At 35.7% G+C, this 26,194-nt stretch overlaps 2 protein-coding genes across 14 annotated transcripts in view; both read right to left on the bottom strand.

The window, feature by feature from the left end:
- LOC129793708 (guanine nucleotide exchange factor DBS) overlaps nucleotides 1-26,194 on the bottom strand; it is a 54,881-nt gene that overhangs the window by 4,188 nt on the left and 24,499 nt on the right. For all 13 annotated transcript variants that reach the window (XM_055833918.1, XM_055833923.1, XM_055833916.1 and 10 more), the window contains exons 10-14: nucleotides 8,071-8,196; nucleotides 7,000-7,095; nucleotides 1,518-1,703; nucleotides 791-1,306; nucleotides 517-722 (exon numbers count right to left, since the gene is read on the bottom strand). In XM_055833918.1, the coding sequence (XP_055689893.1) occupies nucleotides 517-722; nucleotides 791-1,306; nucleotides 1,518-1,703; nucleotides 7,000-7,095; nucleotides 8,071-8,196 (1,130 nt within the window). The remainder of the gene's footprint in view (nucleotides 1-516; nucleotides 723-790; nucleotides 1,307-1,517; nucleotides 1,704-6,999; nucleotides 7,096-8,070; nucleotides 8,197-26,194) is intronic.
- LOC129793709 (uncharacterized) lies at nucleotides 1,638-5,449 on the bottom strand. The gene is made up of 2 exons (XM_055833930.1): nucleotides 4,390-5,449; nucleotides 1,638-3,120 (listed from the first exon to the last, which is right to left on the bottom strand). The coding sequence occupies exons 1-2, from the start codon at nucleotides 4,848-4,850 to the stop codon at nucleotides 1,746-1,748; spliced, it is 1,836 nt and encodes a 611-aa protein (XP_055689905.1). The 5' UTR covers nucleotides 4,851-5,449; the 3' UTR covers nucleotides 1,638-1,745.

Here is a 26,194-nt window from a genome sequence, read left to right as displayed (position 1 = left end):
GCTTGTAAAACTTTGATGAGTAGGAGTATTACGTCTGATCTCTTAGTAGCCTGCTACCTACAAACGTTTATCTTTCGATCCTTTTTAGCTGTGATGAAACATTAGGTACTTAAAAATGATTTAAAATTTAACCAGTAAACGTATTACGTCAGATCCATTAAAGGCTACAGCCTACAACCTGTCTCAATACAGTTTAAGATTTTTTTTATTTTTTTCTTACCATCTGTATTCAATTTTAGAAATAGAAAATGAAACAAGCTTAAAAACAAACCATTCTCTGATATTAGATAGTTGAGACAGTCATCTCCAGCTTCCGTAATACGTTATTCTAGCCTAACTAACTTAGCTTACAAAATACCCTAAAAAGCATCCTTCAGTTAAAAACTCACACCGATAGAATCCTCTGAAGAATTCTTCGTGGTTGAGTAAAATAAAAATTTCTGTTGAACATACAAAAAGGATAAACAGTCGTCCTAAATCAGGTTAAAAGTTAACGGATAATTAAGCAAAACTTACTTGTGATTTAGGCCATACTGCTTAATCTTTTCGCCTTTCAGCTCTTCCAACTGATTTAGGAGGACTTTCTTTATTTCCGCCACCCACTTATTCTTAATGTCCACCGTTGAAGCTTGAATTGTGTGCACTTCCTGCCTTCCCTGGAGCCACACCTCAAATCGTCTCGGGTCTCCCCGCACAGATTCCGTCAAGCCGATTTGAGACATCTAAACACGAGAAAAAAAAACTTTTAAAAAAGAATTTCTCAATAAAATCAGAAATTAGTCAAACAAACCTTGACGTAGTGCTTGTACTGGTACGTGCTCTTATTGTGTCCCGTCTTTGAGGCCTGCTTGCAGAACAGCATGGCCTTTTGGTAGAGGAAAATATGCCGCTGCTGTGTCTTCAGCCTCAAGCGCAGATCCTTTTTGCTATCTGTCCACACTTGAAAGGAATCCTGGAGGAGGAGTTCACCCTGCTGCGACAGGTCCGCCGGGAAGCCCGTAATGGCAATTTGGTGCATCGAATCATTGACACACTTGAGCACAATTAGCATGCAGTCCAGTGCCTTCTGCAGCTCCTTCGCACATGTCCCGTTGTCACTGAAGCGAAGGAGATCCTTCAGCAGAAGTTGGTACTTTGTGATTCGCTGCACCGGCTTCAGGAGGTACGCTGCCAGGGGGAGTTTGTGACCCAGACGCTTCTGACATTCCTGCAGGAATAAGTGGGTGTCCACGAGGGTCTCACGGAGCTGCTCTGAACGCGGAATGTTTTGGCAATAGTACGAATACAAACGGTAGAATGTGTCACGCTGTTGAAGGAATTTAAAAAAAAAAAGAAAGTCTTGTTAACAGTTTTCTTTAACAGATCGCAGGTATGAGCAGGCTTGACCTAAAACCAAGTCTAACTTAGAAGCTTTCAGGGATTTTAAAGCCCGCTCCTAAAAACAGGCTTAAAGAAAGGCTTGAGGATGAAAAATAACGAATGATTAAGGATTAAAGGAAAGGCTCTTGGGTACGTACTCTTTGAACAAAACATAGTGCAACAAGCTCCGTAGTTGATATGCAATTCTCAAGGTCCTTGAGGAAAACCTCACTGTGAAATGTGTACAGTTCATGGAGATTCCCAAAGAGGACATCTTCTTTGCCCTGAAGACCAGGTGGAACAAGAGCAGCCATCTCTTCGGATAGCATCTGATCCCGGTAGCCCTGCAAAGAACCCAAAAGAAAGGCAAAACTTAGAAATTAAATTTAAAAAGAAAACAAATCAGTTAAAAGGGGCTTTACAGCCATTTCACTGGAACAGAGAGTCTCGGAAGAGTCCTCCAAGCTATCTGGCATGTTCCACGTTGATTCCACTTGATGACTCCTTCTATGGCGCGTTTCCTCAGGCTGGTAGTTGAGATTGTAGCAAAATTCCGGTATATCATCATCATTGTCCCATTGTTCCCTTCTTGCATCCCTCCGTGCCTCTCCTCTTCGTAGTGTTTCCCCAATATTGCTATCCTGATACCGGATATTGAAGCACGTATCGGTATTCCTGTACAGCTCATCCTTACTCGTGAGCTGTCCACAGCTACTACAAACCGATCGCGGTGGGAAGCGACTTACGTAGTCAAAAGTCTTAAACATATCCTCATAGAGGAATCTCTGAATTGCTTTGCGTTCATTCTCAGGATTCCTCCGGGTTCGTCGAACGCCTTTTGGCTTTGTGAAGATAGCATTGGACTTCAGAGCACGATTGAGAATTTTCCCGAATTTCACCTCAACGTACTCCTTGGTGCTCGTGTATCCTTTGGACTTGATGAAAGCTCCAATGACGTGATTGTAGTCACTTTCGGAGAACTTCTTACGGCAGTATGGGAGGTTCTTCTTCCTGCTACTTGCTTCAGTGAAGAACTTCTGGCAGAAGTTTATAATTTCGCAGTAACTCCGTGCGTAGGAGCAATTCTTATCGTGATACTTGAAGATATTCTCCTTGTAGACGTTGTCCTTTGGGGACTGGATGTTTGTGCAGCTTGTTGCCTTCTGCTTGTCCGTATTGAAGACATTCTTGATGCGTTTGAGGCTGTGCGTGAAGTTCTTATTCTTCACCTTTGACTGCGTTGGGAATGTCGAGTAGTGGTCGTTGATGTTGGCATCTCTAGCCTTGAGGGCATCCTGATTGACTTTTGGGATTGGTTTTGGTTGCCTCCTGAGCGTGTAGCTCTCATTCATTGTCTTGTAGCGTCCACGCCGTGCAACAGTTGACTCCAGCGTTGCATACTTCCGCAACTCAACATCTTCGTAAGCATGATTGTTTCTCGTATTATTGAGCGTACTATTCTTCTTCATGGACCGATAGTCCCCACGTGAGCCACGTGTACGTGTCAATGTGGCATCCATTGATTTCCTCGACTTGAGCGTATTCACTGCACTTCCCGTCACGCTTTCCGCCTGTAGGTACTCCAAGATATCATTGTAGTTCTTCATACTCAGATAATTCTTAAAGTCTGCATCCTTTATGATTTCCGAATAGGAGTACGTGTCAAAGTAATCCTTCAACACCTGATACTCCAACTCCTCGTCCACCTGTTGTGCCTCCAGAGCAGCTCTTGTATCCACATTTCGCGCCTCTCCGGTGATCCTGCAAAAAACATTTCCCATTTTCCCTTTAAGCACTTGACCTCTAAACTCTTCCTCATCAACGACCGTTTCCTCAAAGTTTTTTTCCACACACACAATTTTCCGGAGAGAAAGCTCTGTGTAGGCGCAAGCAAATTTTCCACCTTTACGCACATTAAACGGAAACTTCTTCGCACTTTATTGGTTTAATAAACTCAATGGTATTTTGTTTATTGTGTTTCTTGCTTAATTTTTTCTTTAATCTTGTACTAGGTAATTAAAAAAATTTCCCCCTGAGACTTTCAGTGTGTAGTTATTGCTGCAAATTGGAGATTTTCTGCTAGTTTAGAGAGCAAATTATTTTTATTTGTTTGATTTACTTAATTGGTTTGTATGGAAATTTCGGAAGACGGTTAAAGGACTTTAGGAGTTTTCTCTTAGAAGGAGTTGAATGGCTGATAAGAACAGGAAGCAAATGATATTTGTTTTTACCAGACTTCTAATTATTTTTTTTATGATTGAAAGAATTTTTTTTATAAAAGATTTCTAGTCTGTTTTTGACGCTAAGGAGTCTTGAAACCTTCCAAGAAGGAGTTGAAAGAGTTCAATAGCTGCTAAGATGAGGAAACCGTTGGTAACTGTTCTAGGAAGCTTTAAACCTAATTTTTGAAGATTTTGAGAAAAAATAAATATTTGAAGGTTTCCAGTCTATTCTTGAAGCTTAAGGATGTTAAGAGAATAGCTTCGAAGGATTCTAAGAAGTTGAAGCGCTGCTAAAAACAGCTCTGAGTTTATATTCATTCATTAGCGAGCTCCTAACTGTTCTCTGATTAAAGAAAAGTTATTTAAATATTTTTCATTACTTTCTGATGTTAAAAAAAAAATTAAAACTTGATCAGAAGAAGTTGAACGGATCCTCAGAAAATCATCAACCTGTTAACTATCCTTAGCAGACTTCGGATCAAAGAACTTTTTACTCCTGATTATGATTTGAACACTAAAAAAAATCCTTTTAAACAAATCTATAAAACTTTTAAAACAAACTAATATAACTCAGCACAAGTTATTCAGACAAACTCCTTAAAGAATCGAGACACAAAAAAAGAATCTTTAAAAACTGCATACAACTAACACACTCTAAAAAAAACAGCTCTTTAGAAGAACTCTAGAAAAAAAATCAGAAGGCAAACAATTTCACTTTCACTCCGGAAAATCTCTGAGAAAATTCACAAAGAGGAAACAGGAAATCCTCTGGATTCATAAAGAGCCTTTAAGGCTTCACTGTGCTCACTGATTCTGTGGGATCTTGCTCCCACGGCTGCGATTTGTGCGCCAAGTGCTAACAGGATTCGATGCTGCATCCTCATCCGGTTCAGGGCGTCCAATTGAGGAGTACAGGTGCTCCATTGCAATGGGATTTCGCCTCCCAAGGAGCCTGTGATTCAGCACTAATCGCTTCAGGTCACTTCCAAAGACATAGTGATTATCCTCGGCGAAATGGGTTTTTGGGAAATCAGCTGGACTGAACTTCTCCACTTTTTCCGCGGGTTTTGTATTTGTTCGATCAAACAATGAAGCCCGGAAGGAGAGCGGAGATTCACTGCGTGTCTTCCGGAAGGTGCCAATTTTGTGATGAAAACGCCCCACGAGCTGATTAGCTGTATTCTTGACCTTCCTAAAGCGGAAGAGCAAGAGACTCCGTGTTGACTTTTCCGTACGCGCACTGGCCAAATTGTAATTGCCAAACTTCATTCTACGCCACGGCACTTGCAGCAGTCGCGAGATTGTCTGAGATCAGCCATGGAGTGCATCCAAACACCCACTGAAGGCACCACGGTGGAGCACTATGGCTCGAAGCCCTTCAACGATGATGTGTGTGTGCGGCTCCCCCATTTCTTCAACATCAGCAGTTGTGCACGCATTGCAAGCGCCAGTGCACCCACAACACAGCTCCCACACAACATTCCTTCTGCACCGCTAATTGCGCGATTCGCTGATTTTCATTGCGCGCTCATCTTCCATCACAGGCAGAGGGCTCACAGCCATATCTCATCGACGTGAATATGATGATGTGATGCACTGTTTAACGAGATTGCCTGATTTCTGCACTTGACCGACAGCCACAAGTGCCGTGGGTGAGCCTGAGCATGCGTCAGCGACTTACTAACCATCTCGTTATGAAACACTGCCCTCCCAGATAGTATTTCTTCATCATCTCCCTTCTTACATCTTCCCCAACATCTTGGCTACATCTTCCGCATTGCTACAATGCCGTTATCCCATGAATATCATGAATAAAAATACGTTATCCAGACGATTTTGTCCGTTATTTAGAAGTCTATTCGATGTTATCCAAAAGACTTTATTCTAATTTTTATCTAAAAATCTTTAAAATTATCAATGAGGCATTACTGAATGATATTCTGCTTTTTTTTGCAATTTATGAGAATTAAGAAATTGTAAAATTGTAAGATTATCCAAGAGATAAAAACGGATTATCTCAATAAATTTTACACACATATTAAAAAAAATTTTAGAGTATCTAAATGATTTGAATTTTTGAGTAATTTATAATTTAAATTTCCTTCGAAATTGGAGAAAGTTTAAGACTTTATCCAAGGGATAATATTTTATCCAAAATGTTGGATATTTTTTGCAAAAATTTTCAAAAATCTTTTCAGTGTTAAAATAAAAATAATTTTTGTCATTAAAATTGACTTTAATGAAAGATTTTTTTATCCCAGACTTAAAAGGCAGTGTCCTTATTCTTTGGATAGTGTGGATAAATGACTTGGATAATATTTTTTGAACTAAATAAATAAAATGCAATAAAATCAAGATTCGTAAGAAATCTTTTCCTTCTCTGATAACATGGATAAATGACTTGGATAATATTACTGACATTTAAATAATTAAAATTTTATTTAAAAAAGTTAATTAATTTTTCATCGCCAATTTCATTACTATTTATAATAAAAATAAATTGATGAAATTAAAGAAAGAATAAAATTATTCATAAAATTTGAGACAGATAGCAACCCTTTGGCATTTTTTAATCAATCTTTTCACATGAAAACCAAATGGATTTATTGCCATTTCTCGTGCAACTTTTTAATGGGATTTAAATTAACGATTAAAAAATGAGATTTTTCCGCGGAATAAAAATTGCATTAAATGCATTTTTTTTTATTTAATGAGTTTTCAATTTAATTTATAGGCCTGATATTCTTCCATTTTGCAAAATGATTTTTTTGCTCTTCTTTAAGAAATTCAATCACCTCTTTGAGACGCATTAACCATTGAAGAACAATAAATAAAAAAAGAGGAGAGATAATAAAAACGAACCACTTATTAATCGATCCACTCAAGTCTGCACAAAACCGTTTCTTCGTGGCGAAAATTGTGCGTTTCTCGGGCAAGAAAAAATGTTTTTTTTTTAATCTCATTATCGCCCCATTGCTGAATCAATTATATTGGCAACTTAACATGGTAATTTTTGAATTTGTGCGGTTTACAAATTCATGATTTTGTACGCAATGGCAGTTTACAAATTAATCACAAATGGACTTTGAAGAGGAGCAAAAAAAAAAACGAGGTGAATCACACCAAAGAGGTGTTTTACATTCAACCAACAATAGAGTTTCAATAAAGAATCTCTGATGGTTGAAAAAAGATCTCTTTTGTGCGCCAAAGTAACAACAACAAATCAACGAAGCGGAATGAAATGTTTTGGCGATGGTTGGTGAACTTGGTGAAGCTGCAGAAGAACTTAATTGCTGCTGCTACAGATATAAATTAACATAAATCCCCGCCAGATGTAATCCCCCTTTTGATCATATTTAGTGATCTGGAAGATCTCAATCTTCGCGTGTTATTTGCTCTAATTTGTAAGAGAACTCACCTTTAGAATTGATCCCATTTCAGCCACATAGATCCGTTCTGTTTCCAACAATTCCGCCAAAACGTGACCACGCTTAAGACGTCGCGCCTCAACATCCTGAAGAAGAAAATACTTTCATCATTAAAAGGACATTCAATTCCCCGCCAAAAAAAGAGCTTCTTCTTCTCCGCCAAAACATAAAAATTCAGGAAATCGAATGGATTCCAATTAACCTGCTTGCAAATGGAATTTTATTGCTCAATTCTCGTGAAAATCATCACATGTGATTGAATAATAAATGAGGTGAGAGAGAAAGAAAAGAAATTTTAATTTTGTGTTAAATAATTCAGCAAATCAACGAAAAATATATCAAATTGATTGAAAAGTGAAATGAATTTTGATGTGTGAAATATTTATTGGAGAAGGAGGAAGAGCTTTTGCCCAACACGAAGGTTTTTCCTCAAAACTCTGTTCAGACCTTTTGTGAATTATGGCGGTGCATCAGCCAATATTGCACAAACACAAAAAAAAGGAAGGACAGAGACAGATTAAATAATGCAAATTGCAAAAAATATTTATTGGCAAAAGAAATGCAGCGGGAATAAATTTAAATCAAACATAGAGTGAAAGTAAAGGCGCGGTGTGACTCTAGAAGAAACTTTGAAGATTTCTTGAAGCTTTTTTTTTTGGTCAGAAGAAAGTTAAAATGCATTTTTTAAGCAAAATTTATTAAAGCTATTTTTTTTATTCAAATTAGACATATTAAATCGATTTAAGTTATTGCATGAAAAATTCTAGCAGTTATTAACATATTCTTCAGCAAGGTAAGAAATCTTTTTAAGGATTTAAAATTAATTAAACAATAAAACAAATATCCTAAGACACAAGAAATACTTTTAAATCAAGTTCATAACAATAAATTCATAACTCCTTTTCTCGTACGCGTAGTGGCTCATCAGGGTTAACATGTGAAGCACAAAAAGCCATATTGCCTACCTTTAGGCTCTGAACAATTTCAAATTCAACGGAAAAAATACGAAACTCCACAAAAATACCTAAAAATCAATCAAATAATTTTGCAATTTAACTCACCGATTGATTTTGAGACTGCTGGGAGGAATTGTCACTATCAGGGCTGGATCCTGTGTCACCATTGATGGAAATGCCGGAATCCGGTGGTCCCTCCATGGACCGTGGCCGTGATTCAAGTCCATCGATCTGCAAGAGAGATTGCGTTTTTATTAACACAGCTAATTAAACTCTCTTGGCAAAATGGTTTCATTCTCTTTCTGCCCGAATAACCATCGAACAATGTCTTGACCATCTTTTATTGTCTTTCAGCCACATTGAGCTTGGTGTAGAGTAATAAAAGTTCTGACACTAAAATGTCAATGAATTGTTGGCAAAGAAAGGTAGACAGAGAGAGGATGAGAGATGATGGAAAGTAGCTCATTTGATCAACAAAGTGATGAATTTATGTCATCAGGTGATTACGAAGTACTTTTTCTTCTTGGTTTCGTACATATCCACCTTGCTGTGGTGGTCAATTGGGCGGGTTTTTTTTTTGCATTGAAGGTGCTTGAGCAAGAGGTGCCGATGGAGCTTTTGCAATTATGTATACCACAAGGCAAACTATCCAGCTTTCTTGCAACAATATTTTCCGATCGATTGAAAAATCCGCAGCAGTGCTTGACACTGATCAATCGACTCATACTCAATGTGCAAAAGAGGCGGAATTTATCGTTGTTGCACGTGGAAGCATTTAATTAATAAATGCAGGTGAATCTTCATCCATCAACACGCCAATTAACTCTCTTTTTGTGCCCCTTTTTCTTACCTTCTCTCTCTCTCTCTTCTAGCAAATTTTCCCTCAATGATTTGTGAGCCCTCGCACATTTTATTAAAGATTTCAATCTTTAGCCACATACAAGGAAAAATCAAAGCTATTCAAATAGCACACAGAAAAAAAATCAATCGAGAGGAAAGTGAAGCTTCTTTGTTAATTTTTTTTTTGCTTCTTTTCTTATTTATTAAAGCCACTACGGCGAAACTTATTTGCTTCACTTCTCTTTGTTGGCTGATTGTTTGTCCAGAGCATGACAATTTTCATCTTCACGTTCAAATTAACTTCACCACGACAATTTGAAAAATGCCGGACTTCAACCTAAATTTTTGTTATTTAAGATGAAAACACAAAAGCAGGATAAACAAATAAGCTTTTGCGATCTTCATCTCTCTTCGGGGTTTTTTTGCGCGCGCTCTCAAGAGATTTATTTCGTGTCGAGCAAATAAAGAGCCGGGCAATCACGGTAAAAATGCTTTTCCTTCTCAATTATTTTCTAGAGCAAAACCTCGTGCTAATCTCCCAACATCATTCATAATACAAACAAACAGAGTCCATCGAGTCCATCGAGAGGTGTTTTGTAGTTCACAATATAAAAGAGATTTATTATGTTGCATGGCGATGGATGGATGAGAGATTGAGTGGATACGATCACCAAAATACGGATGGACAGCTCTTTGTAGATTGTGAAAATTAATTAACATTGTAACCTAGAGGCTAGACTTAAAGGGAAGAGCTACATGAAGTAATTTTTTTTAGTTTTTGTTGAAATTCTTTGTGGAAATTTCCCAAATTTATATTAAGAAAAGAAAAATTCTTCTGATTAATTTTCAGGACCTTTAACAGCTTATTAAAATTCTCAAAATATATTTTCAAATTGAATTATTCAATTAATTGGCATATTGCAATAAATATGAGAGATAATAAAATAGAAAATGTCACGAACAAATTAATTTAGAGCCATGCACCAATTTTCTGTGAATATATCACACCGAAAAGCTCTTAAAAATGCAACACTCTCAAAATAATCAACCACCAAGAAAAGCTTGAAGTGATTTACTATTCCAATTAGTTTATCTTTCAACATTAACATGCTAATAAATATATTAATATATAATCCATTTATCGCTGAGAATAATTAACATATTTTTCTTACGACATTTCTCATGAAGAAATCGGTCATTTGGAAAAAAAAGTAATTTGTGCAAATTTACGGACAAGCTCTTTGTAAAAAAAAAATTTGCAAGAAAGCGTGGCGATCTTCAAAAATAAAATAATTTTCTCTGAGTGTACTCCATTCAATCAAGCTTGAATGTTGTGCGGATTTCTGTGAATTTTGTGCAACTTCTTCTCGCAATTTACACCTGAGAACTTTTTTTTTTACCCAAAAAAAGACACTTTCCCGTGATCATAAATCACGTAAAATTTTCATCACTTTAGTGGCAAATTTGCCGTACCTTTTGCACACCTTTTGCATGTTCATTGGGTATATGTTTTCATCACAATATTTTTACTTTGCGGCTCGCAATATTGTGGCAAAGTGAAGCCTCCTCCATGAGGTGGGTGGGAAAAAAAGGTACAAAAAAGCCTGCAAACAATACCGCACCACCAAGCTCTTCAAGACGGAATTAATTGCAATTATTGCTCGCATTTGTTGGTGCTTTATTAGAGGTAGTAAAAAAAAAACACAAAAATAAAATAAAAAGAAAGAAAAATTCTCGTGTTTTTCCTCATTAATGATGAATATGGGAACTAATGCGATGGAAAAGCCGTGCGCGCATTTTTGAAATAAAACCGCGCGCAGGTGGAATTGCTCTAAATTTTTCCCTTTGCACACCGCAAGACAAGAGGAGAAATTTGCATTTTTTTATTGCACTTTCTGGAGCTATTGTGAATGATTTTTTTTCTCACCGGTGTAGCGCGATCTCTTTGGGATTCATTTCGATGTGCACACGGCAAGTGAAATAAAAAGTTGCATCTTGTGGGTGATCTTACCATTGGAGGTTGCCCCGAAAAAAAAATTACCAATTAAAAATTATAAATTAAGAAAGAAAATATGATGAAAGAAAAAGTGAGAGAACTGGGTGAAGAAAATTAGATAAAAGATCGCACGAAAACAATGTTTTGAGAGAGAGAAAAAAAATACCTTTTTGGGCTTGATAATCTTAATCTCACTTTCAATGCCACGCGAAGATCACCCATGAAGATGATCATCACAATGGGATGGCACCTGATAAGGGGAAAGAGAGAGAGACTTTGGGGGACGATCTTGTGCGCGCGCGATCATGAAGATCGAGAGTCTGGGAATTTTTCAAAGGGAAAAAAAATAAAAAGAAATAAACATGATGGGCTTTTGGGAAAAAAATAAGTGAAAACATATTCAAATTGAGATTATGGTCATTGATTAGTCATCTTGAAAAATTATAATCATCCATCTTCTGGGTCAAAATTATTTTCACGATCGCATCGATGAGAAATGAAAGTCCGTTTTTTTCTTCTTCTTCTTGCTACTTTTTCTACTTGTTTATTGTTATTAATTTATCCATATCGAGACTCTTGAGAGCATAGAGTCAATGGCCAAATTTTGTCTGAAAGCTTTTTCTTTACTTTCAAAATATCTATACTTATTAGTTTAAATGAGAAATCAAATCAAGAAATATTTTTTTTATTATTATTTATCTTTGGATGTGGAATATGTTAAAAGTTCTTGAAGAAAGACAAAGTAATTGATTTTTCTATTAGGAATTAAATAATTTTAATGCATTGTAGAAACTCTTAAATCTTGAGCAAAAACATTAGAAGAAATCAAATAATTCTGATTAAAACAAAAGCTTTTGAAAAGTTCTTTTTTTAATAAATAATTCTTATTTCTAGAAAGAGAATTTAAGGCATTTGTACGAGTTTTTCATAAATTATACTTTTTTGAAAACTAAATCTTTACAAAAAAAAATTTTAATTTATTTTCTGCAGTACCTGATGAAGACCTGAAGATTGATCGAATTCTTAAATGTAAATTCCTGAGTTTTGTTTAGAAAAAGAATTTCTTGACTCTTAAACTGTTGATAAAAAAAACTCTCCCCACAATTTTTACAAGAATTGAGTAATTAACAGCCCCTTGGAGATATCCCATTAATATTAAATAGTCCGTTAAAATTTAATACAAAGCTCAGAAGAAACTTCGAAATCTTTAACGAAACATTTAAAACAAATCAATTCCCAATTAATTCTCAATGAAAATGAGACTGATTGAGCACTTCTTCCTACTTAAAAAAAAATATTTTCCTTTCCTTTGAGTGATCTTCACCGCTTTGAAGTGCTGAAGATCACTGAAGATCACTCACGATCCTCCAGATGAGTCAATAAAAGTGAAGGGCATTGCTGTTAAATGCATTCAAGACAAATTTCCGCACAAATTGATCGCAAAATAAAACGTCCCATTAATGCTAAAAAAAAAGCCTGCAAAAGAGCCCCTATCTAAATTATTGCTTATATTGTTTTGTCATTAACACGGGAGATCACTTAAGGTTTTCACTGATTACATTTCTTTTTATTTACGAATTTACAATCACACGATTGGGATGGTGAGATAACCCCTCAATGAGAAAGAGTCGCGTGGGGAATTCTGCAGGAAATGCAAATTTCTCTCAACTCTTAACAATTTTTAACACGAACCTGCTTCCCATTGCAGACGCAAATATACTTTTCGCATTCTTTACTCGATGATGCATTTTCCGATGTCTCCGAACACTTTCCCTCATCGTCATACAGGTAGCAATCATTCCAAAAAATCTCTCCATCGCATCCGAATTTGGCGCTGAAGCGATCACTGAAGTTGACAATTTTCTCGAGATCACCTCGGAGGGAGGATCCCGTGCTGCTGATGCTCTCCGCTACTTGATCGTAGTATCCGTAGTCACGATCGGAGTCTGATGCAGTGGATGAGTCATCGCGTGGGGGTGGTGCTGCATCACTCTGCTGAATATAGATCTTTACGGTGTTGTTGTCATTGGCGAGGATCTCTGTGTTGTTGGCTTTTTTGCTGTGCAACTTCAGCTCATCCGAAATGAGCTTCGTGACAATCTTACTTTCAAGCTGTTTTATATTCTTCTGCCTTTCCATACTGAGCCTGCGTCGATCACTCTTTTCACGATCAATGGATTTTCCGCGATCGATTGATTTTCCGCGATCCTCAATTGCGATCTCACTGCGAAATTTATCGTGATCTTTCTTGAATTTTTCATGATCTTTCCTTGACTTTTCATGATCATTGCCCACATTAATGGTAGTTTTGGAGATCCTCTTCTTCCGTGTTGAATGATCCTCAGTGGATGTGATCGAGGAAGATGAAGATGACGAGGAAGAAGACACAGACATGGGGCAATTGATGAAATTGCAATTTTTATATCCACACGTATTCTTCACGACACCTTTGGGGCTCTCAACGGAGATCACAGTTGAGAGGGGAGGTGGTTGTGATGCTGCCAATTTCCCACTATGCCCCCTCCTTCCTGTGCGATTCTTCTCGAGGATTTGCTTCAATTGATCATCAAGGGCACGATCACCCTTCACGTGCTGGCACACATTTCTACTCTCAAATGAATCCACCAACTTCTTGATCTTATTCACCTTCTTATCCCCTTCGGGCATTGAGAAGCGCTGTTGCTTTGTACGCTCGAGAGATTCCCTCTTGACTCCCTCGAAAATCTGACTAATCCGCGACAGATCACTCACAGACGTGGGGCGAGCCTTCTCACGCAGAACCACCTCATTCTGCCTCTGTGCCAGGATATTCTTCTCAATGCGTTGCTGAAGATCACGCCAATTATTCTTGCACTTAAACGTCCCATACAGCTTATTATCCACGTGCCTTTCGTAGCTCTTATTGTCGAAATAAAATTGAATATTATCCAATTTATTCGTCTTCTTGCTGCGCCCGTCGAAGATTAAGTACTTCCTTCGATTCTTCCCAGCCTCTTCGACTTTCTCCTCTGCGCGTGTCCCAAAGAAATTATGCTTCTTGTACACAGTGTACTTGGACAGTGTCTTCCTCTTGCGATCCTCAGGTACACGTTTAACGTAATTAATCTTCAGCAGCTCCATTTGGGGGATTTTATCTGCATTATCGAGAAAATCCTCCTCAATGAAATCATCACTCCCCGAACCTGTGTCCTCACGACGACACTCCCCATACTTTATGGGTACTCTCACTTGATTCTTAATCATTATCCCGCACACACCACAACCCTAATATTGCCACGAAAAAAAATCCTTTGGGAATTTCTATTGCACATTGATTTTCCTTCACCACTGAGCTCTTTGCTTTCCTTCCTTCTTCCCCTTTTAACGATCACTCAAGATCACATTTTTGCCACACAAACCGCACAACAAACTCACGCCGAAGACACATACGTGCGATCGCTTCGGACACTCGATCAACACTAACTTCCCGCCACAAGACTTTCTTGTGCAGCAACGATCGTCTTTTCTCTCGCGCGATCTACCTGCGATCGCATCCAAAACACCTTACACAGCCATCACACACCTCTTTCTCCCTCATTGAGGAATTTTCTTCGCGTCGATCGCACCACAAAACAAGTGATCTTCACTCTAATTACTCTCTCTCTCGCGGCTTTTTTATTCAGGTGGTATTCATCACGTCTTAAAATCAATTTTCAATACGCATTTGAGTGAATCACGATGATTATGGGTTGTAGTGTGGTTACAGCATCGAAATTTATTCAAATGAAGAAAAACAAGCAATAATTGAAATAAAAAATAAATAAAGAAAACATATTTAAATGTTGAAGATCATAGTTTTATACATAGCGATAAATTTAATAACTAGTTTTTCCAATTGAAATCATGTTCTTCGGCAAGTTCACAAGTAAGAGTTTTTTTATTGATGATTTTGCAATTTAATTGCTGAGGAATTTTATTTATTTTTTTTATTAATTCATTTTCATTATTTATGGTAATTTATTTTTAATGATTTTATATTAAAAGATAAATTCTAAAAGAAGATATTCATTAGATTGGAAAATAAATTATTTTTTCTTTTTTGTAAGACTTCTTTTTAAGAGAAATTTTCAGGGGAAAGGACGAGTTGTAGGTAGGAATAAATTAAGATATATTTTATAGATTTAACCGTATGAAAAGTCCTTAAGAAGATTTGAAAAATATTTAGAGTTTTCTACAAAATCTTAGAAAAATATTCTCGAAATATTCCTTTTTTCTATTTTCTAAAAACAAGAATATATCAAGATGACATTTTCAGGCATTTTAAAAGTGAATAACCTTTAAAACAGAACGGATCTAACTTGTTTTATTCCTCTATTTGAGTATAAAGTTCATTAACGCATTTTTGAACTACCTTACAACATTACCTACCTAAATATTTTCGCGCTCAAGAAGGGAAAGCTAAAATCATGTTTTAAATATTATTGTTCTAATTCAAATGAATACAAAAATTAATGAATACCAAATTAACCACATTTCACTTTACCTTGAATTTAAAATAGAATAAAACTAGCTATAAAAGCCCGCGAAATACAAATGCAATTAAACAGTTCTAAAGAAGTTCTTCAACAATGGACTTCCTCTTTGTACTCTACTTCATTGCCATGCTCTTTGCGCCCATTCTTGGTGAGTTTCTTTTGCAAAATTCTCAAATGAAAAGATTTTAAATATTTCTTTGCATCTTTTAGGTCATCCGGGAATTTTGTCGGATGCCTTGGATGGGATAGGTGGACAGGCTGATCGTCTTTCGGATCTGAGTGATATAACGAGTGGTGTTGGAGATACAGCCCAGGATGCCCTGAGTGGTGTCTTCGGTACTGCTAAAGACGCCATTGGAACAATATTTTAAAGGACGCAGCAAAAGATAACTAAAATATGCCTTAATTTGGACATGAAACTGCTTAATTTTCCGGAAGAAAATTGTAAAGGCAAAGGGATTATATTTAATTATTTCAAGCATAATTCAATGAGTTTTTCTTGTGATTTTCCTGCCATAGTTTTTGAAACTACCTTTATGATCCTTAAACGCGAAAAGAATTCATAAGAACTAATTCTCCAACTCAGTAGAACACATAACCTTACTTTATATAGAAAACTAACTCAAGATTATGGAAATAAATATAAATTCCTTCGTCGAGCTAATTCTTCTGAAAGAAAGTAAAATCTTATCGCGAAGCAAATAAATTGTAAAATTTATCACAATAAATTCAACAAATATTTGCCTTTAGTGAGATACGGGAAATATATTTGTTAGATAATTCAAATTTTTGGCTCTAAAATCTAATTATCTCCATAGTGTTTGCTCCACAGTCAGGAAAAACAATTCAGAGCTCAATTTAGATTTTTTGCAAAAGAAGGAAAGCTCAGGGAAAAAATGCGGAGTCTTCGTTTCTTTCTATTTCTTCTTCTAATATTTATTTTTATTTTCTTTCTGACTTCGATTGTTGGTAAGTTGTTTTTGTTATTTTTAATACTTTATTTAGTTTATATAGATTTATTTTTTCTAATAGTTTTCAACGACATCCCATCGAACGTGGAAGAAGGAGAAATGAAGGAAAATATGGTAAATTTTAGAGTTGTTCAATCAATTAAAATTAAAATTCTTTCTCTAGCAAAATTAATAGAAAATTTCTACAACATTCTACATCATTTTGTACTAAATATTTCACCTTATCAAGCTAGAATGATAATGTTATTTGTTCTTTTAATTCAAGTTGTTTAAAATCATCAAAATGAAATTTAATGAAATAAATTGATTTTAATTCTTTCATTTGTGATTTGCTGAAATATTTCCCAAATATTGTTCCAAACTTCTTAAAAAATTTTCTATAAGAACTTAAAGTTCTAAAAGATCAAAAATTCACAGAAACTCGGATTAATTGTCCACAAACGGATCCCTTACCCCAAAAATGAATTCTAAAGTTGTCAAAAAATTATTTCTTTAAATTACAAATTGATTTGAGATTTCCGTTTTGCGTCAATTTTTGCGTGAGACAATGAAAGTGCTGCCCATACATGGCAATTAGCCCAAATTTCCGTGGCTTTTGTCCCCATGAAGAAAGTTTTTTGTACACAAAAGTCTTCGCATCATGACAAATTTTTGTCTGTTTGAATTTATTTTTATTTTTTACATGGCTTGGCAAAAAGCCCCCCATTTTTTTTGGCATGAAACAATTGCTCACAGCAATGGAAGAAAATTGAGGCAAAGAGAGCAATTGGCATGTAAGAATGGTTGAAAATTGTTATGTGCTTCATTTGACCCTCTTTCCACACCGAGAAGAAGAAAAAAAAGATCTTTTGCAAAGAGAATCCATGAGAAGATAGATGGATGTATTAAAAGCAATTTGCGTGGATATTTAATTTAATTTTCACGATGAGATTCTTCTCTCCCACATTGAGGCAGCTTATGATGTAAGATTTATCAATGGATGCTAATGCCTTCACCAATTTTCCAGCAATAAAAAATCCGCTGCAAACGTCCGGCATTTTTATTGTTATTCGGCGAATCATCCGCACCTTTTATCACATTCTTTATTGCAGATAAATCAATTTGCTGAAATTGATTTTTTTCTTTTATTTTGGGAGTCTTTCGGGTGGTGAAAGAGGTGCCCAATTACGCCATTTCTTCTTTGCTTATCTCATAATACTTGAAAGATTTAATTTTCTTTTCGAATGGTGGAGTATTAATTTATTTTGCAATAAAGGAGTTTATGCATTTTGGGGCTTTCATGAAGTTCTTGTAAAATACTTTCATGCAGCATCAATAATGAATAAACTCCTTCAAGAGATTGTCTTCCCGTGGACACACACCTTGTCTTTTTCTCTTCAAAAAATTAACATTCAAATCATTAACATGCCAAAGTTGTCAAGAAGAAAACATCTCAAAGAGTTTTTCCAACAAAGCAAAATTTATTTTAATTTCCTCCCAAGAAAGACTTCCAAGAAAAATTAATCTTTTGAAGAAGATTTCAAAATGTGATTGCTTCAGCAATCAAAGAGCGATGCAACTTTGCTTCAATTTAAATCATTCTCTTCACATCTTTAAGTGGAGTTCATGAGTTTTTTTTGTGTGTGAAATGAGAAAGATGTGGCGCCCAATGGGCTCCCAATTCACCGAATACCTTTCATTTTTTGCGTTTCTTCGCGCCTTTCAAAGTTTGGAAGTGAAGAAGTAAAGAAGAAATCTCAATGATTGCAGGAAGAAGCAAAATAATTGATTATTTTTTTTCTTCTCATTTTTTCGCATAAAAGTTATAAATGTTTGAAGGAAAAAGAAATGAAAAATCGTGGATATTTCTTCAGAAGGTAGTACGATTTATAAAACAAAGAGGAATGATCTGGGGAGACCATCAAGTGTTGAACGGTTCTTTCGCGAGGAAATCACCCAAGAAGTGAATTGAACTCGTAGACCGATTTATTGATAATTTTCTCTTAAGAAAACTCCGCGCGATACATATTCTCTCCCGTCTCTTGGCCAATTACCATCTTAAGAACTTCTTGCTTCAGCCTTTTCTATTCTACTCCTCTCACTCTTTCTCTGTCTTTTCAAGAGCATTGCAATTGATCTCGTATCTAGCGAATTTATAGAAGAAATTCTAGCGGTTAAGTTTCATTTCTTTTCTTCCCTTTCTTCGCTGCATGACTTACAATTTCATACAACAATCTTTTCCCGCCATTCATGGTCTTTTGACTCTCAATTTTTCATTCTCTTCTACCCACAAAACGCACAAAGAATAAACCAACGAACCTGGATGATCTCTGGAGTAATATTTTGAGATCTTTTGTAACAGATTATCAATGTTAAACCTACAAAATTGGAGCAGAACCAATTTAATTTGCACCTCTTTCAACTTTTTTCTTCTCATCTTCTCATCGCGATAATAATCTCTTAGAATCAACACGAAACAGTGTGTGGAAATGATGAAAAATTCAAGAACTAATTCTTCTAATTCTTAATCAATAGAATGGAAGATTACAGATGTTCCCATTGAGCATAGCTCCCTGGCTTTTCTAATGCAAATTTCGTTCTCTTTTTTGGCAGAAAAAAATAACTAAAGAGAAGAATTTATTTTATTGTGGAATTTTCTAGAATAAACAGTTTTTTTTTTACATCTAAGAATTTGTGTTTTGAATAATTCTTTGCTTATCATTCTGAAGTGAGATAAAATCATGATTGGGGTCATTCGCATTTTTTAGAATTATATTGAGAGAAGATTTTCTAAAAGAATATTTTAGAAATACAAAAGTTGGCCAATTTTTGAAGAAGAATTTCTAGAATGTTACGTGTTATGCTTATCCTCTTTATAGATTAAATTTTCTTATTAGAATTATTGGGATATAATCTACTAATACGTTAGAAAATTATGGATAAACTGTCAAAATTTTCAAATAAAAACACTGAGAATAAAATAACTAAGCTCAAAGTAAGAATTTAAGAAAAATCAATTTTAAAAAATCGTTATTATTGATTTTAATAACGAAGAAATCACCGTAAAATATTTAAGGAATTTTGCAAAAACGTATTTTCGGTCGTTATTGGGCTATTTATTTTTTATTTAAGGTCCATTTCTATTTAAAAAATAAAAACTCATCGTTTTTTTTTTCAAATTTCCATGATTGTGATTTTACAAAATTAATTAAATTAGAAAATAGAAAAGCAGAAAAACAATCATATTCTACACAAAATTAGCAAAAAATTCAGACCTTTCTTTACCCTAAGAATCCACCTAATAAATGTTCATTGACCCTCCGTTCTAAGACAATATGATCCAAGAGATGTTAATCAAAATTAAGACAAGAATTTCCCCAGAAAAATCCATCATTGTGAAACGGTTTTTGCGCAAAGCATGGAGAATTATTCTGACAGAGGCCAATTTGCAGAAAATCACTAAAGATCTTGTACACAATGAGAAGCAATTATATGGCAGCTCTCAGAAGATCAGAGTTCTTTCACGTCAGTTTAATAACTATTTTGATAAACAGCTAACTTCCAAATTGACTCTTCCGCATCTTGAGAATCATGGTCAAGAAGTTAATAATTGCAGAGGAATCCCCAAGAAGCCAAAAAGATCATTCAAACAGCAATTAATCATTCTTCAATCGCAATGCTAATTGAGCTTAATTGCCGTACGAAGGTGCAATCGAGCAAATTTCATTCGATGGTTTATTCAAAAATGCATTGCAAAGAGACGAATTGAAAGTTAATTATCCTCCTGTCGATTTTAATAAGTTCCTCTCGGGGTGGATTAATCGATTTTTGATTAACTTCAAGTGAAAGAGAAAATTTTTTGTATGTAAGCGACAGTCAAATGAATTTTCTTGTCTCTCTGGCTAAACAACACTGTGCGCAAAAAAGCAGAAAATTCCAACGATGAGAAGCCCGAAAAGGGAAGCTGTTTTTCCTCTCAACACCGTCTCTTTTATAGCAATCTTCAGGTGAAAATGCCGTTTCATGCGAAGCATATTTTCACTGCCAAGACGTATGATTTGCAATGCATTAACTTGCATAACACAGCACGTAGTTAATTTCCAATTTGTCCCAAAGACACGGAGTTGTTGTGAAGAAGAAACGAAATTTGGGTGTCTTAAATGCGTTCTTAACTGTTTTCTTGCACGATGAGAATTCTTGTGAGAAGAACTGACTGGTTTTTTGGGGCTCAAGCCTTTCCCAAAAAACCACGAAATTTGAATGAAAAAGACGAGTTTTGGGATAAAATAAATTTATCGAGTTTCAAAAAATTCTTTTAGTCAATATTTATGTTCTTTCGTGATTTGCAATCTATTGAGCTTTTAGATTTTAATTCTCTATGAATTTATGATCTGCGAGAGACTAGTTGGAGATTAAGAATTCAAAGAAAAAGCCAAAGAAATATACAAGAAAGACTTTCAAGCATTTTTGAGCGGGAAAACTTCGATATTTCCCTCAAATTTTCCTATAGAGAAAAATTGAATGAAACTTTCGCACTGTGAGAGAAAAGAAATCTCTCAAGATCAACATTCGCAGAGTGGTTCAAATATGGTTCAATGGGAAGATAAATCCCACCAATAAAAGAATTTCTCAATAAATATGGGATAAATCCAACGCATTGACTTCTAACTGTTCCATCGCGAGTATAGTGTCTTGCATTTAATAGAACATGTCTTGAATTGCATATTGTGTGGTACGTTCATACTTCTTCCTGATTGCTGGAAGATGGGGATGAGGAGTTGGCCAAGAAACGGGTCATCTGCGTCTTGCTTCTTCTATTGCAAGAATATTACTCAAAACGGGATCCAGGAAGAAGGTGAACCGGTGATGGGGATTTTTTCTTTCTCCTTGAAAAAGGTAGGTGACGGTGTTACTAAGGAATCCAACCCAATGCACCCAAGAAACTCGTTCTTAGCTGCACCTCCCGGGGATTTTATTCTAACCATGTGTTCCTCAGTGCAACCATAAATGGCACACGATTGCTTCTCGCATCGAGAAGATTCTGTTAAGAAAATTATGTCTTTGTGTGGAGCATTGGAATTAATAGAGCCATTTGGGAATTTTATGCAGATAAACTGCTGCTGAAACGGTTAGATGCAAATTGCAAAATTAGGCCAGCCGTTGATTTTGAGAGAAGATCTCTCCGGCTCACAGTGGGATTAATTGCATGCAACATCGCTCTTCTAATCACATTCAATTAAATCTCATCACAAATCATCACTTCGTGTGAGAAGAATCTGGAAAGAATCTTCCTGGAGGCGTTTTTGGAACGCCTCAAAACTTTTCCTGAAGGCCATCAAGGCGCCACGGGAATGTTTTAAGAACCAAACACTCTCGTGAAGAAATTTTTCACAAGCAACAAGCCACAATATGAAGTAATTCCGCGACACTCTCTTTTGCCCTTACCTTGAAAGTTAATAGTGTGGAAAAAGAGCGGTGCAATTAATAATTTGCAATTTTGTGCTTCAATAAAATGCTAATTAATTTATTATTAATTAATTAAAACCCATAAATTCTATCTCCCGCGTGTAGCATAACTGACATGAAGGAAGGAAAAAAATAAATTGCAAAGAAATTCTTATTGCAATTTGTCGAAGAAATGGAGGAGAAATTTCAGTTCTGCTGGAATATTGCAAAGATAATACAAGATAACAGCACCAGTGACGCCTACAATTACCAAGACAAGGTGTAGTTGCGTTCACAAATTCACATTAAAAACATATAGAAAGAAATATTTTTTACGACTAAAAAAGAAATATCTGATGGAATAAAAGAATTCACGGAGTTGGAGAGGTAGGTAATGAATTTTAAATTAATTAGTTGGTATACCACAATCGTGGCATACCAAGTATTGTAATCGTCGGAAAAACCGACTACCTCAGATCGGGCTCAAACTTGGTATGAGCACGTTTCAGACAACCCACATTCCAAAAATGGTGGTGGAAAATTTTTGATCCGGCCGGCCTGCCGTCCTGCCGTCCTGCCGTCCGGGACTCTAAACTTTGCCTTATATCTCGAGAACGGTGAGAGATAGAGCCTTCAGGTTTGAAGTTTTCTATAGAAATGTGGGTGTAAAATTTCATTTTTTTGCATTTTCAAAATCCAAGATGGCCGCCATCCGCCATTTTGAAATACTGTCAACCAGTTTCCTTATAGCTAGAGGTCTGAAACTTTAGTATGTTGTAGTGCTCAGTGAGATGTTTTCATCGATAACTCATACTTCAAAATCGGTCAAGCGGTTAAGCAAATATGGCGGTCTAAAGCAAAAAGTGTTTTTTCGATATAACTCGAGAACGGCTTGACCGATTTTGACCGTCTTGGTATCAAATGAAAGGTTTCAAGAAGCTCTACAACTGTCTAAAACATTCCTAGTTCCAAAAATATCCGCAAGAGGCGCTAAAATCAAAAACAAAAATTGCCTAACTTTAAAGGGCAATATCTCTGAATCCCCATCATCGATTTCTTTTAAATTTTGATATGTTGTAGCCTAAGTCAATATCTTTCACCAGTCCGAAAATGAAGAAAATCTATGTCGCCGTTTAGAAGATATAGCCATTTGAAAAATTCTTGAATTTGAAAAGTTGTAAGAGCCATATCTCCTGAACCGCTTGCCCGATTTTGCTCATCTTGGTATTAAATTAAAGGTTTTGCAATTCTCTACAACTTTCTAGAACATCAGAAACCTCTAGAACCATTTCTTGAGGACAAAAAGTGCAAAAAACTGTTTTGGTGAAACAAAAAACCGCCATTTTTGTTCTAAATGTGACTTTGAAAATTATTGAAATTTATGTCAATTTATAGCCTATTTTAATACCTTTCCAAAACTAGTCAAGAATTTTCTATAGGTCTTATAGAACTTCAGATATGAGCATTTTTATCTTTCATATTGATGAATTTCATAAAAAAAATCAACTTTGCCTACTAATCCTACTTACAAATTAAATTACAACACCATCCGCGTTGTGGTATACCAACTCTAATAACTGGACGCGTTATGATTGACTTTTAATTCAGAATTTAATTCAAAAAAATCTTCATCTTTGTTTTGATAAAACAGAAATTATTGGGCAATCCTTAGAAACTATTGGCGATCCTTTTAACACAAATTTTTCAAAATTTCATAAATTCTGGCAGTTTTTCTGACTTAAACTTCACATTAAATTCCTTCCCAAAATTAACAAAAATAATGCGATTTATCCACCCCTTTCTTTCGTTGAATACTTTTCATTGAAGATCACACTATATATTTATGAGAAAAGTGTGAGAAAAAAAATTGAACGATAAGATCCACGCAATTTTCATTCAACATATTGTCATGAGCTTTCAACGGACGCCGACAATTTGCAAAAGTGAAGAAGCGAGCGATTTGTATGTCCACATTAATTGCAAACTTGTGTAATGCACGCGGATCAAGAAGCGTGACGACAAATTGTTCTCCGAAGTGCCAACCTTTGCGCATTTGGAGACAAAGTACGTGCAAAAAAAAATACAAAATTTCACTCTTTCCCTTTGAGAAGAAAGATCGAATTTCAACGACGCCAAAAGAGAACTCCCCGACAGGGGACAAAAATATGGAAATGGCAGCAATTAATTGAGTGAAAGTTTTATAGGCAACACACCACAAAATTGCACATTGAGAGAATCCCCCAAATGGTTGTGTCTTTGAGCATCGTGGCTGGAAGATCTCCCCGAAACAATTGTCATTGAGTGATCTTCTCACAGGCTTCGATCTTCACACGCATGCATTGCTTCTCATTGGCTTCGTCGAGAGACTTTCTTTACATGCGGTGATGGGCTCATTGGGAATGCATTTGGGACAGCACTTGCTGATCTTTTCACTTGTACGCGCATCCTCCTGCCCAACGTGGAGCCCCCTTTCAAGAGAGCCTCAGTGCAACATTTTTTTCTTTTCTTCTCATTTTGAAACGCAAGCCGCGTGCTTTTCCGCGGGAAATTAACCAAACGATGGTACACACGTGCTACCAACCGTTCACTTTACAAACATTGCGATTTGTCACGTTCGATTTGATCTCTTCTATGGATCTTTAAATTGCATAGACATTTTTATCTTCGTATCTCTTTGTATTGAATTATTTAAAAAATTAATGAAAAGTTGCACAAAGAGATGAGAAAAGGAACGATTAATTTTAAGAAATGCGAAGAAATTAATTTCTTAATCTGTTTTTTCTAACGTTTAATATTCATTGATGCTATTTTAACGTTATTTTTCAAAATTGTCGGTTTATTTTGACATTTATTGTTCGAAGTTTCTTTCCAAACGCTTGACTCTTCTTTTCTAACGTTTAAAGCTTATCTTTTGATCTTCAAATTAAAATCTTAAGCTTTAAAGGTTTTTAGACATCCAAACCCCCTTCTTAACTATACTTCACTAGTCGTATACGTCAAAACAATTACTGAGCAGCCTCTCAGTGTTTTCTTAAAGGCATTTCTCCACACAAAAAACAATCGGAGTTTAGCAATTTTCTTTCATGCAAAAAACTTACTTAAAAGAAATCATCACGTGTCCGGTGAAGAAATGGCGGGAAATCGTTTCGGAAGTTACGTGAGAAAAGGAAGAAGATTCTCATTTTCAATTTGCGCCGCCTTTTGCATGTGGAAGGCAAAAAGATAATCCAAAGATGTGCTAAATTGTCGAATTAGGCAGGTGTTTAAGGCCTTTTACACAACAGACACCTTCCCCGTAAAAAAAAAACGAAAGAAAAAAGAGCTCGTGCGAGATGTTATGCAAGGTAGACAAAATCAGCCTAAAAATGCCGGGATATCTCTCTTTGAATTTATTGAGTGATTCGCCATGATTGATTGGTCATTTAGTTGAGGGGAAAAAAGAAAGAAATCTTACACAATTTTCCAACCGTCTAATTCAAGTCCAACAAAAGCACTTCCTAAGAGACAAAAAAGCATCGCTCCGAAGGCCATAAATTGGGCGCGAAAGAAATATTTCGCACCGGGGGGCTAAATACTCTCACACACAGTGAGAACATTATGCGGAAGTTGGGCCTTGTGGGCAATTTTTTTTCCTTAACTCATGAGTGGGACTTTCGCGCGCGAGCCAAACCTTAAAGACTCATCCCGTCTGAGCTCAATTTCGCCATCAGAAAAAAAAGACTGAAGAAAGTTCCTCCAAATGACCCTCCTTGGGCTTTTCTTGTTTGCAATACGAGTGTGTCATTCAACTTGAGAAAGATGAAGGAAATACCAGTTCGTGATTTAATCTACAGAGACCAGACTTTTTGTCCCTGACTAGAGCGTAGCAGAAGAAAGATCATTTTATACGTAATTGTCTTGTTTTTCTCTACTTCAAATCCGGGGGAAAAGATGATCAATGTTTGTTTTATTGATTATCCCACCTTGAGAGTCTAAAGAACCGTTTTATAGGTGACTTTATTACTTTACAATGTACCCATAGAGCCTAATTAATTGCATTCATAGGTGAGGATTAAGCCCCATTCAAGCTAAACCACAAGGAAGTAGCTTCAATCAGTTTATTGGAAGATTTTTTTTTGATAAATTTTATTGTAGAAAGTTTGCAATATTTTTGCAGTGATTTTACTGATTTTTTATTAGTTTCAATTAAATTTTATTTGACTAAAACGAATCTTTTTTATCTTGTTTTAAATAATACTTTTTCTATGATTTAATCGAATATTCTAGCAGTTCTTGGTCAATTTTTTCAGCAATCTCCATTCTTCATTTGTTCAAATATTTAAAAATAATTTAATCGTTAATTTCTCCGCAATCACTCTGCAATGAAATTAATCTTTTGAACCTTTTAAGTTTAATGCAAAAAGCATTTTTTGCTTAAATTGTCGGCACTTTATAAACGAATATTCTTGACCTCATTCACCGTCAAAATATTTCAATTTACGAAT

This window comes from Lutzomyia longipalpis, chromosome 3 (genome assembly GCF_024334085.1).
Source record: "Lutzomyia longipalpis isolate SR_M1_2022 chromosome 3, ASM2433408v1".
In the NCBI taxonomy this organism is placed as follows: Eukaryota; Metazoa; Arthropoda; class Insecta; order Diptera; family Psychodidae; genus Lutzomyia; species Lutzomyia longipalpis.
The sequence above is the reverse complement of the archived record's forward strand: the minus strand, read 5'-3'. Positions and strand labels throughout refer to the sequence as shown.

Coding starts and splice junctions, on each gene's coding strand:
- LOC129793709 (XM_055833930.1), bottom strand. CDS start 4,850: ATGAAGTTTGGCAATTACAATTTGGCCAGTGCGCGTACGGAAAAGTCA. Junction 3,121..4,389: donor AGCAAGATCCCACAGAATCA/GTGAGCACAGTG, acceptor TGTTTTTTGCAG/GATCACCGGAGAGGCGCGAA.